General features: G+C 42.0%; 1 protein-coding gene across 1 annotated transcript in view; it reads right to left on the reverse strand.

The window, feature by feature from the left end:
• RYR3 (ryanodine receptor 3) overlaps positions 1–12207 on the reverse strand; it is a 557133-nt gene that overhangs the window by 26734 nt on the left and 518192 nt on the right. Inside the window, exons 78-87 of the mRNA XM_061430666.1 lie at positions 12062–12161; positions 11832–11911; positions 10308–10384; positions 7717–7790; positions 7444–7461; positions 6943–7023; positions 6391–6479; positions 5293–5421; positions 2253–2357; positions 422–503 (exon numbers count right to left, since the gene is read on the reverse strand). Coding sequence (XP_061286650.1) covers positions 422–503; positions 2253–2357; positions 5293–5421; positions 6391–6479; positions 6943–7023; positions 7444–7461; positions 7717–7790; positions 10308–10384; positions 11832–11911; positions 12062–12161 — 835 coding nt within the window. The remainder of the gene's footprint in view (positions 1–421; positions 504–2252; positions 2358–5292; positions 5422–6390; positions 6480–6942; positions 7024–7443; positions 7462–7716; positions 7791–10307; positions 10385–11831; positions 11912–12061; positions 12162–12207) is intronic.

Consider the following 12207-nt stretch of genomic DNA (forward strand, 5'->3'; position numbering starts at 1 on the left):
GGCCTGGGGCCTGGACAGTGGCTTTGTTATCAGATTATCAGGGACACATAGGGATAAGTGGTGCCCCTCTAATCCCCTTAGACCTAGGAGGGTGCCCAACTAGATGGCTGGCATACACACTGGCAGCCAGATGTATTGAAAAGCAATGGGGAGAGGAGAGGATAGGGAAGAGCAAAGCTTGGAGGTTTTCCCCAGTTCATTCTGGCTTCCTATTGATACAAAATGAGTTGGTTTCAGGCTTTGTCCATCAGGCCATGTGCCCCTCACTCATTTTCTTTTGTTTGTTTCTGAAAATTTGGTTTTCTAACCAATGTCATCTGGCATCAATGACCTGCCAGAAGGATACTCTGCGTGATTAGTACAGTTAGTGCTCGGACCAGTGACAGTCGTGTGAATGCCTAGTTATACCAAACAGCCCAACCTTCCAGGAGGGACAGAAGCATCACCACCATGTCCTGAAGGAGATCCAAGAGTTCCTTCAGCAGCTCGATCTGACTGGAATCCTAGAACAGAAACAGGAGATACCCCTGAGCTATCTGATCCCTCAGCAAAATACAGGGCAGCGAGCAAGGAGAGCCTGCTCTGGGAAGGTCAGGTGAAGGCTGTGTCCATCTCCAGAATGAGCTCCCTTCTCATGGTGGAAGCGGACATCTTAGCATCCTCTCTTTGTAGCATCAGGAGGCTCGCTGTAACAGGGCTCATCCAGAAGAGTTCCTTTACAGTTTTCCTTTTATTAGCACAACATGTCAGATACACCAATTGTCCAAAACTACTGAACAACCCAATCCACCAAAGACCCGTTAGGTATCTCTAGTAGCTTAGGTTGCCATTTTTCATGCTGAAGAATTACCGGTGAGCTTTTGGGGAATACTATTGCAATCCAATTAAATTATCAAGGTTCCAATCACCAAATGGGTTCTCCTTTTTTTTTTTTCTTAATTTAGGTTCTCCTAATTCTAATCGGTGGTGATCTGGGTACCACTCGTCCCTTAAAATGTTTTATCATTGAGGCTATTCCTCCGGATGGTTTTGATACCAGTCTGTTTGGTTTTCATTTCAGCATGGGAGAGAAGGGCATTGCCAAATGGGCTCTGGGTTTGATACCTGTGTCACAGAAGGGAAACAACCCTTGGAAGGTCTGAGGTGGGGAATCTGAGGGTGAGATTAAAAATATGGATTCTGGGCCACACTTCTTTTACAGATGCTCTCTCACCAGGACATAGTTCTTTAGCTAGCCCTTCAGATTTCAGAAGGCTTTCCTCCCACCTTTGGAGGGTGTCATAGATATACACAAAACATCACAGAAGTGTAGACTGTTAGAGCTAGAAGAGCCCTCTGAGGTCATCATCTATTCTAACTCCCAATATTTTCTAGATGATGAAAGTAAAAACCGGAAAGGGGAAGTGACTTCCCGGAAGACACCCAAGAGGAGGTGGCAGGGTCAGGATTTTGTCTCTAGGGACTCTGCACCACACTGCCCTGTGGGGTTGACACAGCAGTGGATGTATGACTGCCAAACTGGCAGCCCTCCCAAGAACTCTATCTTCCCATAAGGCCAGAGTCAAAAGGGGAAAAACGAAAGGGGTAAATAGCACATTCCAAAAGGAGAGGCGGATGTGACAGCCTTGACAATTTTAGATACACATTATTTACATGAATGCTGCCGATGTGACTCTAATCAGCCTGAAACATATCCTAAAGCTCTCCCGCATGTGTTGCCATGGAGAGAGGTGACCAACTACTACAGACACTACATGTATTTGTTCATAATAAATGCTCTGAGTGATTCCAATTCATCTTGCCAGAGAGATGGGGAGTGAGAAGGAAAGGAAGAGATGGGGAGGAGGGGCAGCAAAGGTTGAGAGAGAAGGGAGATGTGAATTAGAGAAATGCAGACACTGGACAAATCAGACAAGGTGGTGGATCATGTTCATAACCTGTGAAACAGTGACAAGGAAGCAAAGGGGATCAGCGCCATAAAAAGCAACTGTTGAGGCAATGATGGAAAGGGTAGGTGGGAAGAACACAAAGGAGGAAGCTGTGTTCATGCAAAAGCCTGTCTGGGACCCCCCAGGAGGTGTTCATTCCCATCTCCCATTGAGGCCCTCGTTTTACAAATGAGATCTGATCTGCTTGGCTTTTCCAGGCAGGTGGTCAAGCAGCCACATCCACAGTGGGAAGACCAGGGGGTGGGGACCGACTAAGCATTTCACATCAATGACACATGGGGAACGGGGAACAGGCCACAGTACCTGGGAGAGTTTCATCTGCATGTTAGCAAACACATGGAGGAAGCCGACCACCGCGTCCCACAGCCTGCTGTGAGCCAGGCTCTGCTGGTTCCCAATGCAGGGGCCCTGGGGAGAGGACATTCTTGTCTCACTGAAGCATCACAAGCTGCTCTGAAATTTGCCTTAGTAAGGGCATCTGACATCAGCTCTTTCCAAATGTCACATATCTTGTAGCTCAATATTTTCCCAGGTTACTTATTACTTCTCCCCCAACTCCATTGTGTGCACCCCACCCCCCAACCCATCCTAAGATCCTATTTCTAGGAAAAGTCACTAGGAATTTCACAGTGTGGTGATTTTCAGAGACTTTATTTAGTGTTTGTTTTTATGTTAAAGAACATTATTTTAAAAGTAAATGTTCTGGTTGAAACAGGGCTGAAGGGTACTCCTGCCAACTCCAGCCCCCCACCTTGGCCTAGGAGGGGTTCTGAGGAGCTCCAGGGTTCCAAGGAGCACAATTTGAAAACGAGGCCCATGTGTTTCCATTGTCTGCAGGCAAAGCTACTCATTAAATATGATGGCCACATGGCTATCTACTCAAGTAAAAAAAAAATCTGAATTATGAATGTTAAACTACTTTTAGTATTTTCTTATCATTAACCTATATGTCAGGTATATCATTTCTATCTTTTCTGAAAGCCAAACAGGGATGACTTGATGACCACTCTGCATTTTCTGTTAATAACCTTCCCTACTTTTGAAGATCATTATTGAACCACTGTTTCTTTTCTTTTTAAAAATAAATCATTTAGAATTCTTCTGAATGGAGAGTTGTCTGTTCTTATTTATTTAGCATTTATTTACATCAGTATGGGCTTCGCATATTCATTTTATGCTATGGGTTATAATTCAATATTACTTTATTTACATTATTTTGTAGCTCTAAGTTTTCTAATTTTGGCCATTGGGATCTCTTTCAGTTGGCTCCTGTATCCCTTTGACATACCTCCATCATTATTTTTTAGCATTTTCTTGCACTACAGGATTCTCCAGGCTCATCTTGTATGTTTCTTGCTCTAGTTCTAGAATCAGCCATTTCTCTAAGGAGCCTTATTTCCTTTCAATGGAGAGTGGTATTAGGAACCAAGAACTGGGCTCTAGTTGTATTTGCTGCTACTGGGGTATCATTTTTTTAGGTCCTTCTGGCTGACAGAGCAGCAGAAATAGATATGTACACATATCCATAAATATTTCCATATGTAACCATTTATATCTATGTTAAGATGAACATGAGTTTAGCATATGGGTATCTCTAACTCTCCTTCATTCCCAGAGGGATCTTCTAGTCTCCTCTGCTTGCTCATCAGTGAGAAACCTGGCTCATTTCCATTATATTGGGTTGGCCAAAAAGTTCATTCAGGGCTTTCTATACAATTATATGGAAAGATCCGAACGAACTTTTTGGCCAACCCACTGTATGTACGGTTTCAGAATTATTAACACATACCCACATGGGAAAAACTTCATCACCTAAACTGCTTATGTAAAGTTCTTCTTGCCTTTGGTCTTTCAGACTGTTCTCATTTCCAAAGTTTCTTAGGCCAGCATCTTTCTGTCTCTTCAATGAGACTATTTTATGTATTTTTTATACACTGAGTCTTCTGCCACATTCTGCCTATGTTCCTTATGCTTCTTCCTGTATTTTTCTACCCTTTAATCACTCTCCAAATCACAGAATCAATATTCAAAAGGAACACTGATACTAGTGTTCTAGTATCGAGTTCTAGAAAAGGCTTGGCTGAATTCCCAGGGAAGAGGTGAGCAGGAGAAATTTTGCCTGAAAATCAAGTAAGCATGTTTAAAATTCACTGTTCATGTACATGTGTTATGCGATCCCAAGACGCCTCTAGATTCTTTTTTGAAATAAAACTGATTGCTAAAGAATCTCAGATTCACCCCAAATAAGGGTGAATCTTCTTTTACTTTTGGGCTAAGTGCTCCATGGAATTTTCTGGAGCTTAGGATAGGTTCTGCAGAGAGCAAATCAGATGCTTGTCAATCTGCTCAATGATCTTCACAAGTAGTTCACATGCTGTGAAACTTCAGATTGGTCACATGTTCCTAGCTGTACCTCCCTATCTTTTTACAATCCTTGAGTAAAGACGGATCAATCTCTTCTGGAACTCCTTCTTCTTTTCAAGTCTTAGTCTTGTGTTTATTTCAGTGAGCAGATATGATCTGAGGGTGCCAGTTGGCTCATCATATAGATCTTAAAAAAAACTTAGATTCCATCACAGAGGACCATGATATAATTACTGATTTTACAGCAAATTCTGCCTGAGGACGTCCTCTACTCCTTTCATGAGACCACTACAGGCAATGAATACATAATGCTGTAAGATGTAATAGAAAATGCTGTAAGGTGTAGACATTCACCCTGAAATACACCTGTTGATTTGCCTTTCATTGTACTTAGTTTATGTGCTTCTGAAGTTCCTTTTCCATACAGCTGATTTATGACAAATGAGTAGGCTCTCATGAATTCTGTTTTTAACATCAAGGCTCAAGATAAGATCATTTGTCCCTTTATTCCTCTATACTATCAATTATTTCTCTGCTTCACTTTCCATGCTTAACTGAACACCTATGATGTGCCACACATGCCAGAAATGAAGAATTTTAAAACACCTAAGAAATGTTCTGTCTGCAAAAAAATTTCAGTCTAGGAGGGAAAGCAAAATTTTAACTGCTACTGCTGCTAAGTCGCTTCAGTCGTGTCTGACTCTTTGCCACCCCATGGACTGCAGCCTACCAGGCTCCTCCGTCCATGGGATTTTCCAGGCAAGAGTACTGGAGTGGGGTGCCATTGCCTTCTCCGAAATGTTAACTAGATCAATGCAAATCAAGTGTGACAAGAGTGTAGGTACTATTGGTTCCTGTTTATATAAGAAATACTGTCAGTGCTAGAGCTGGATCCACAGTCCACATGTGCAGGGAATACAGAATATGGGAATGTTAAAAATGTTCCCTTCATTTGTAAGCAAACATTTCGTAGACATACCTGGATGTATTCTGTAAGAGAATTGAAGATCTGCTTGGTGACCGCCAGGGCTTTGGAAAAATTGTGCTGTCCAGATTCATCAATGATGTCCTTCCCTGAGTAATACCAGTAGAAATCACTGATTGATTCCTAAGAACAAACAAGGAGAGTTTAGTATGTCTCACATATCAGTAAGTGAAGCTAAATCTCGTGTTCGGGAAGAGTACAAGAGAATCCTACATTTCCGTGACCACTTTGTTATGAGAGGAGCCTGGGACTCTATGAAAAAACACAGAGACATCTGATCCCAAGTACAGATACTTCCCCTCTGCAGGAAAGAACAGGTGAAAGAGAGGACAGTGTTCAGCCGGAGCTGGGTGACCATGTTATAGGACAATTTATTCACAATGCAAAATGTTACATTAAAGATAAATATGATCACCCAAATATTCAGCAACATACTAGCTGGCACTGTCAGTACTAGGCACTGTTCTGAGCACATTACATGTATTAAACCTCTTCATCTTTACTACCGCCCAATAAGACAGTACACTCCTCGTTTTATAGATAAGGAGAATGGAACACAAGAAGGCTTGATAGATTGCTCCAGGTCATGAACTGGCAAGTGGCAGAACCAGGCTGAGTAATTAGCAAAGAGAAAAAAGAATCCTTTTTTTATGTTTGTGTAGATCTTCTTGAAATTATTTGGATTTTCCTTCAAACAATTAAACCAAGTGATGTCTGAACACTAAGAACTTGTAAACTCATTTCCCATCCTTTTTGTATCTCTTTTTCCTAGTGAAAGTCTGTTTTCACTCACAGGCTGTTTTATAGCTCTGGAGCACTGTGGCTAAGTTTACACCAGCTAAACTAAAGTAAACCAGCAGGTTATAATAGATTTCGTTTTTAACCGCTCCCTCTTAACACGTCAGTCTTCAAACTCACATTTAGTTTAGTTTCAAACTCAAATTTATTTGATTTCCCATGAGTGTGTGGACATGGATTCCAGTATCTGCTGCACTCAGGCTGGACCGTACCCTCAGTCGTCCCTGGCCTCTGTAACTGTCTTTAGCTTCTAGAAGTGTACACGAGGAGAGCCGCCATCCAGCACCCACTCACCTGCAGACGCAGAAGGTAGTCCACGGTACTGATGATGACGTTCACTGTGGTGGTGTTGCCCATCTGAGTCCTCAGGAAGTTCTGGAAATCTGAGCACACCAGGGCTGGGTCAGAGCTCATCCCTGTCATGCCTGAGGAGCAAGTCTTACCCTCTCGGCTAAGCTCCGAAGAGACACACTATGTGGAAAGGCTGACAAGGGCACCCTGTCTGGGTCCTGGCAGGTGGTCAGAGCACCACCCTGAGCCCACCCATCCCAGTGACACCAGAAACTGGACATCGTGAGCTCTGAGGAACTTGACAGCAAGGGGTAGGAATTTAACTTCAACATCTGAAGGTTCTGGAAGCAACTTAGCCTGGATGGCACTAAATAACACTAGCCATGAAGTTTAAAGCTCATGTTACATAGCATTTTTTAATCGAGGAATGGATTAACTGTTGTCCTTGAATTAGCAATTGGTTGTGGCAACCAATTAAGGGTGGCAACACGGAATGAATCATAATTTTGCACCTGAATGTTGTTTTCCCTTGACGAATCAATGTGTTCCACTTACCACTGTTGTGTCCTTCACAAAGTAACTGCAGGAATCTAAAGAGATCTCGTGTAAACTCGTCATTCTGGAGTACTTTTTCACCTTGAAAACACAGAATACGGGCAAGCATTTGTTTGCTTTTTCAACACAGAATACCTTCGGATACACATGACTGCAAAAATGCTAAAGGAACTGTGTCAGAGCTGTGTGGAAAGGGAACTTTGGATAAATGGTGACAAAGCCAATTTAAATTGGAACTGAGGCAATGCCCAACAAAGCTAGGATTGTCAGCCCCGGGATGCATTTGGAAGGAAAACAACTAGGCTGCTGGCAGTAACGGTTCACAGTCCATAACCCATGCTTTAGAAGATGGAAGACACTTCTTTAATTAAACAACAGACTGCTGACTTAAACTCAACATGCAACCACCAAGCCAAAAATGTGTCTGTGCTGGGCCAATTAAATAAGATCCCTTAGGACTCACACACAGGGCAGGAACTCAGGCCAGAGATTCAAACTTACCACGCTCACGAACAATGACTGGTGAAAAGAGAAAAACAGAAGAACACAGAGTAAGAAAACCACAAATGTCAAGATAGAGTGTCTTTAGCTAAGACTGGTTCTGTGAACACATCAGCCTGGATGTGTTTTATCAAAACTACGGATGGAAACATCTTGCTAAAATGGAGCAAGTCCTTGGAGGTTATGTAGCAGTGAGCAGGAACTCTAACCATAAATAGTTAACCAGGATTTTAATCGGAAAGAGAGCAGCCTTCACCTTCGTCAGTTACTTACGTGTTCCTTCCTCAGTAACCATCCCCAGGCCTTCAGCTTTATTCTGCCTCTCAAATGCATTCAAATCAAGGACACTTGTAACAGACGAAAGAAAACAAGGTTCAGGGCTATGCACACTGGGAAAATGGGTTTTTAATGTCAATGTAGCCATCAACTAAGAATATCCTGTCCTTGTATTACCATAAATTACATTACACGTTACAGTGCAGTTGAGTCTAACGGTTCTCTGGGTTTGTGACAAGCAGTGCCTGGAGCTCACAGCTCTTGACACACGCAAGGACAGGGCTCAGACACACTTACAGTGACTGTCATTGTTTGTCCAGTTGGAGTCCTTCCTTATGGTTGAAGATTTAGAAAGGCTTTCCAAATAAAGAAGGAATAACCTGTATCTAAGATTTCTTAAGGGAAAGGTTACTTTAACCTCCTCTAATTCATGTTCTTCCCACATTCATCTACTTTTTTTTTTTTTTCCTGAGAAACACAAGGAGTTGTGGCTTTTAGTGCTTAGGATAAATATCCATGGAGAGAGCAACAGTTTCAGATTCTGAAGGGCCACCTCCTTTACTCTATGCTTCAGGAGCCAATAATAGCCAAGATAATGCTTTTGAGAGGCCATGGTGTCCCTATGTGTTCCTGAACCTGTGACAAGTTGGCTTTCATTTGGTCCTCACCTTCCATAACCTTCCCAGTCACAACCACCACCAAACCCTGCTTAGCCAGGAACCCCTAGGTCAACCACAAAGCTGTGGTCACGAGGATAAGGACCATATGATTTCCAACTGAGGCTCACTCTGTTTCTCTAACAGAGTCTATCTCTTTCCACAGTATGAATGATTTCATAGAACTTAAGACCACAAAGTTTCACAAGAATATAGACCTTAGGGAAGCCTATGGCAGAGTCCAGTAAGATTCTGTAAACTCCCCTCTTTCTTTAACGACTGGGCAAAGAAAATGACTGTTGCCTTGAAAAGACTCGAGGGAAAAATCCAGCACCCCTCTCCCCCTTTTAGGGAGTCACATAATGTTCTGGAATTTAGATAAATTTTACAGAGGAAGTGAAAATTCCTATTGCCCTCGTGTTGGTTTTTCCCAGATCCTGCTGTAAAACAGGTCTTTAAAAAAATAATACAACACCATCCTTCAATTTTGGGAGGAGAATATGGACACAGGACATTTGGACATAGCTGCTTTGAAGCATCACTGCTGATTCAGGAGACAATCTGTGTAGCAGACATTTCTGACCTTTATTCCATCCCAAAATACCCATTTCAAAATTTAATTTCTTGAATGGCTCACTATTTTACAAATATGTATTATTTTTATAATCAGCAAAAAGCCATTAAAATATCTTAAAAGTTCTGGTAGGACTCAGTTGGCCTCTTAAGAGTATGTCACCTATCCCTCTAAGACATCATTATAAATTAGCTTAGCAATATTAAGTGCTACAGACTACTAAGGGAACTCAGAAATTTAACTGAGAATTTCATGAGCAATATGGAACTGAACTGCCTTGATTTTTGCCATCTTTGAGTCCACATGTACTATTTTATCCTCAGTGAGTCAGGTCTGGCAATATTACATTTTCTTTTCCTGAAATAAACGAATTGGCTGTTGGTGAGGGGAAAATGGAGCTGAACACAAGGGATTGTACTGAAGCTCAGATATGTTCCCTACAACCCCGGGGTACAATATTTACCCAATCCAATATGACTAGCAATATTATGAAGTTCACCAAGTAAAAAGTCCATCCCCCAAATTTTCAACTGGACCAATGTTCCAATTTTAAGAATTATTATTTGGAAGCAAAAGAGCTAGGTAATTATAACTTTGACTTCTTTTGGAATGAGTTGCAGATGATTCAATATATATATGAATGTTGAAAAATAAGAACACTTTTCTTAGACTGCTGGCTTGTTTCTGAAACGAGCGAGTATGGTAACCTTATGACTTTTGGTTACCTATTGTTCATCTGTCAGAGGGGAGGCTTACACAACTGGGTAATATAAATGGAAAGTTTAATGCTTCATTTTTCAGACAATGTCAAAATGTTCCCACATCAGGATGTACCTCTGTCAAAATATGTACCCACTAAATATCTCTTCAAAGAATTGTTAAGGATAGAGATGAACAAAGTACCTAATGGATCTCATGAACACAGAGCCTTGAGTCACACTGAGTATTCTTCTTTTCCATTCTTTTCTAATTTGACTTACGAGTATACATGTTTAATAAGAGAAACTCACACTCAGCTCCAAAGAAAGCAATATAACAAAAAAGGAGGTAAGGGCAATTCAAACACTAAACAGATGTAGAGAGGTAAGCTGTGTGTGTGTGTGTGTGTGTGTGTGTGTGTGTGTCTGTTACATGTTCCCCTCTGTGTGTGTGTGTTACATTTTCCCTTCTGAATGCTATTTGAAGGTAATCCTGAAGGCTAGAGGAATAATACCCATCCTCTTCTGAAGTAGGTATTCTTTTCTCAATAATTCCACGATAAGCCAGTTTATTTATGTGGCACTCTCCCATCCCATGCCCCTTTCCCTGAACAGTAAATAATTTTTAAAAACCGCTATGGGTGGTTTTCCCATATTTACCTGCAAGACTGCATAAGACCAGAAAGACTTTGAAAGAACCCAGCATCCTTTTTCTCCTTTAGGTAATCTAGCATTTTCTGTAAGGGAGACACATTTGAAAAGGAAAAACAATGAAAACTCTGGCACAAATATCGACCCTCCTCATTGCGATGGACAGATGGCAGTTCCCAATCATTCAGGCACACCAAGTGAGATTCAGGAGGTGGTTTTGTAACCCTGGGTAAGCATGAAAATATTCCACCTGTGGACTTAAGCCTTTCATGTGCCTGAGCCCCACTCTCTACTTAAAGAACCAGAATCTCTCAGGGCAGATGTTTTATTTTACAAAGGTTCACTGGTGTTGATAGATCTACACCGTTGGTACGGTAGATCTTTGACTTCAAAGATTTACTGTTTGAAGCCTCTTCTCTTTGGAACAGGTTCTAGGACTAGGCTCTAGTAATGTTTATGGTTACTGAGGTAAAATCTGAACAGCTCATGCAATGTTTAATGCATTGGAGGAAGGAGCTTAGCTAGTAAGGAGGCTAGTTGAGAGCACAGTATCTCTCACAAAGAGACTGTTTCCTCTGTTCTCTGTTACTGGCAAGCTAGGAACTTGGTCTGGCATAGTAAGAATCTTCTTAGCTTTTTTAAAGGGCTCTGTAAGAAAGTCAACTGATGGAGTGGTGATGGAAGAGAACAGAAAGTGAGGGGTGCCTCTGAAATGGTAGTTCTTAATGAGAAATTTGGTTTGCGATGAATTAAAGCCTGGGAAAAATTATATGCAATAGTGGTAGTTATGGATTTGGAGATTCTCAAAGGCCCTGGGAATGCCAACAGTCTTTGAAATTTCATTTTCCTGTGCACACAGATGCTTTTATTTTTAGCTAGAGCCTGGAGTGCTCAGGAGACACTACTGCATGTCTGTCATCTGTAGCCAGTTCCAGGTCAGATGGTTGAATGAATTCCATGCGCCAGGCACTCCGCTATATATCTCTGTGTGTTCTCTCTTTTAATGCATGATGGCAGGGAGTTTTATTTTCATGATCCACTGCTACATCCTCTACCCATAGAAGAGAGCCTGGCCCTAGTACATAGTCAGTGATCACTAAGCAGCTGTTATTATGAATGACTGAACAAACAAGTGTGTGGGGTTATGAATGTCACTTAACTGATCGAGCTTCTTGCTCACAGTAAGGCAACTAATAAATGAAAGTGTTGAAATAAAAACCAAAGGCTGAGAAAATTTCCTCTAGAGTATAACTTGCAGAAAATCACCTAATGATAAAACAAATGTAATGTTTTTCTTTCTGAACCCTAGATGACCCCTCTTTAGTAAGCACATGTTTGTCTGCAGACTCCCAGTCCTGGTCTTATCTGATTTCAGCTACTCAATGTAATTGGCCACTGAGGACAGAACTCCAGCAAAGGTGATTCTTGGTGGCCATCCATGCAGCAGAGTCAACCTCTCTTCCCCAAAATGTGACAGCTGTTAACTGGAAATACCCCAGGAAGTCTGCACCACCTCCTGTGAGCCCCCATTACCTGCTGCACACCGGCATTGCCCCCATTCAGAATGGCGATCCCCAACTTCAGAGTCTCCACCACCATGGGGCTCATCTCACCTGTCGAAGTAAAGATTTGGTGGAATCACCGAGGAAACAGGGTAAATCACATCTACTGGGCTTTATCCAGATTCCTTAATAATGACTTCATGTCACAGGGTGACATGTCAGTGTTAGTTAAGGGACCCACGCACAAGTCTCTGCATTAACCTTTGCTGGCGCTGATCATCTGAAGGACCATCTCGGCGGCTCCACGCTCATGCAGCCGGGCTTGCTGATAGAGGGTTTTCTGCTTTTCCATTTCTTTCTCCTGGAAAAAATAGCAGGGCGGAGGGGATGTGTTTACCCCCAGAGAA

This window comes from Bos javanicus, chromosome 10 (assembly GCF_032452875.1).
Source record: "Bos javanicus breed banteng chromosome 10, ARS-OSU_banteng_1.0, whole genome shotgun sequence".
Lineage (NCBI taxonomy): Eukaryota > Metazoa > Chordata > Mammalia > Artiodactyla > Bovidae > Bos > Bos javanicus.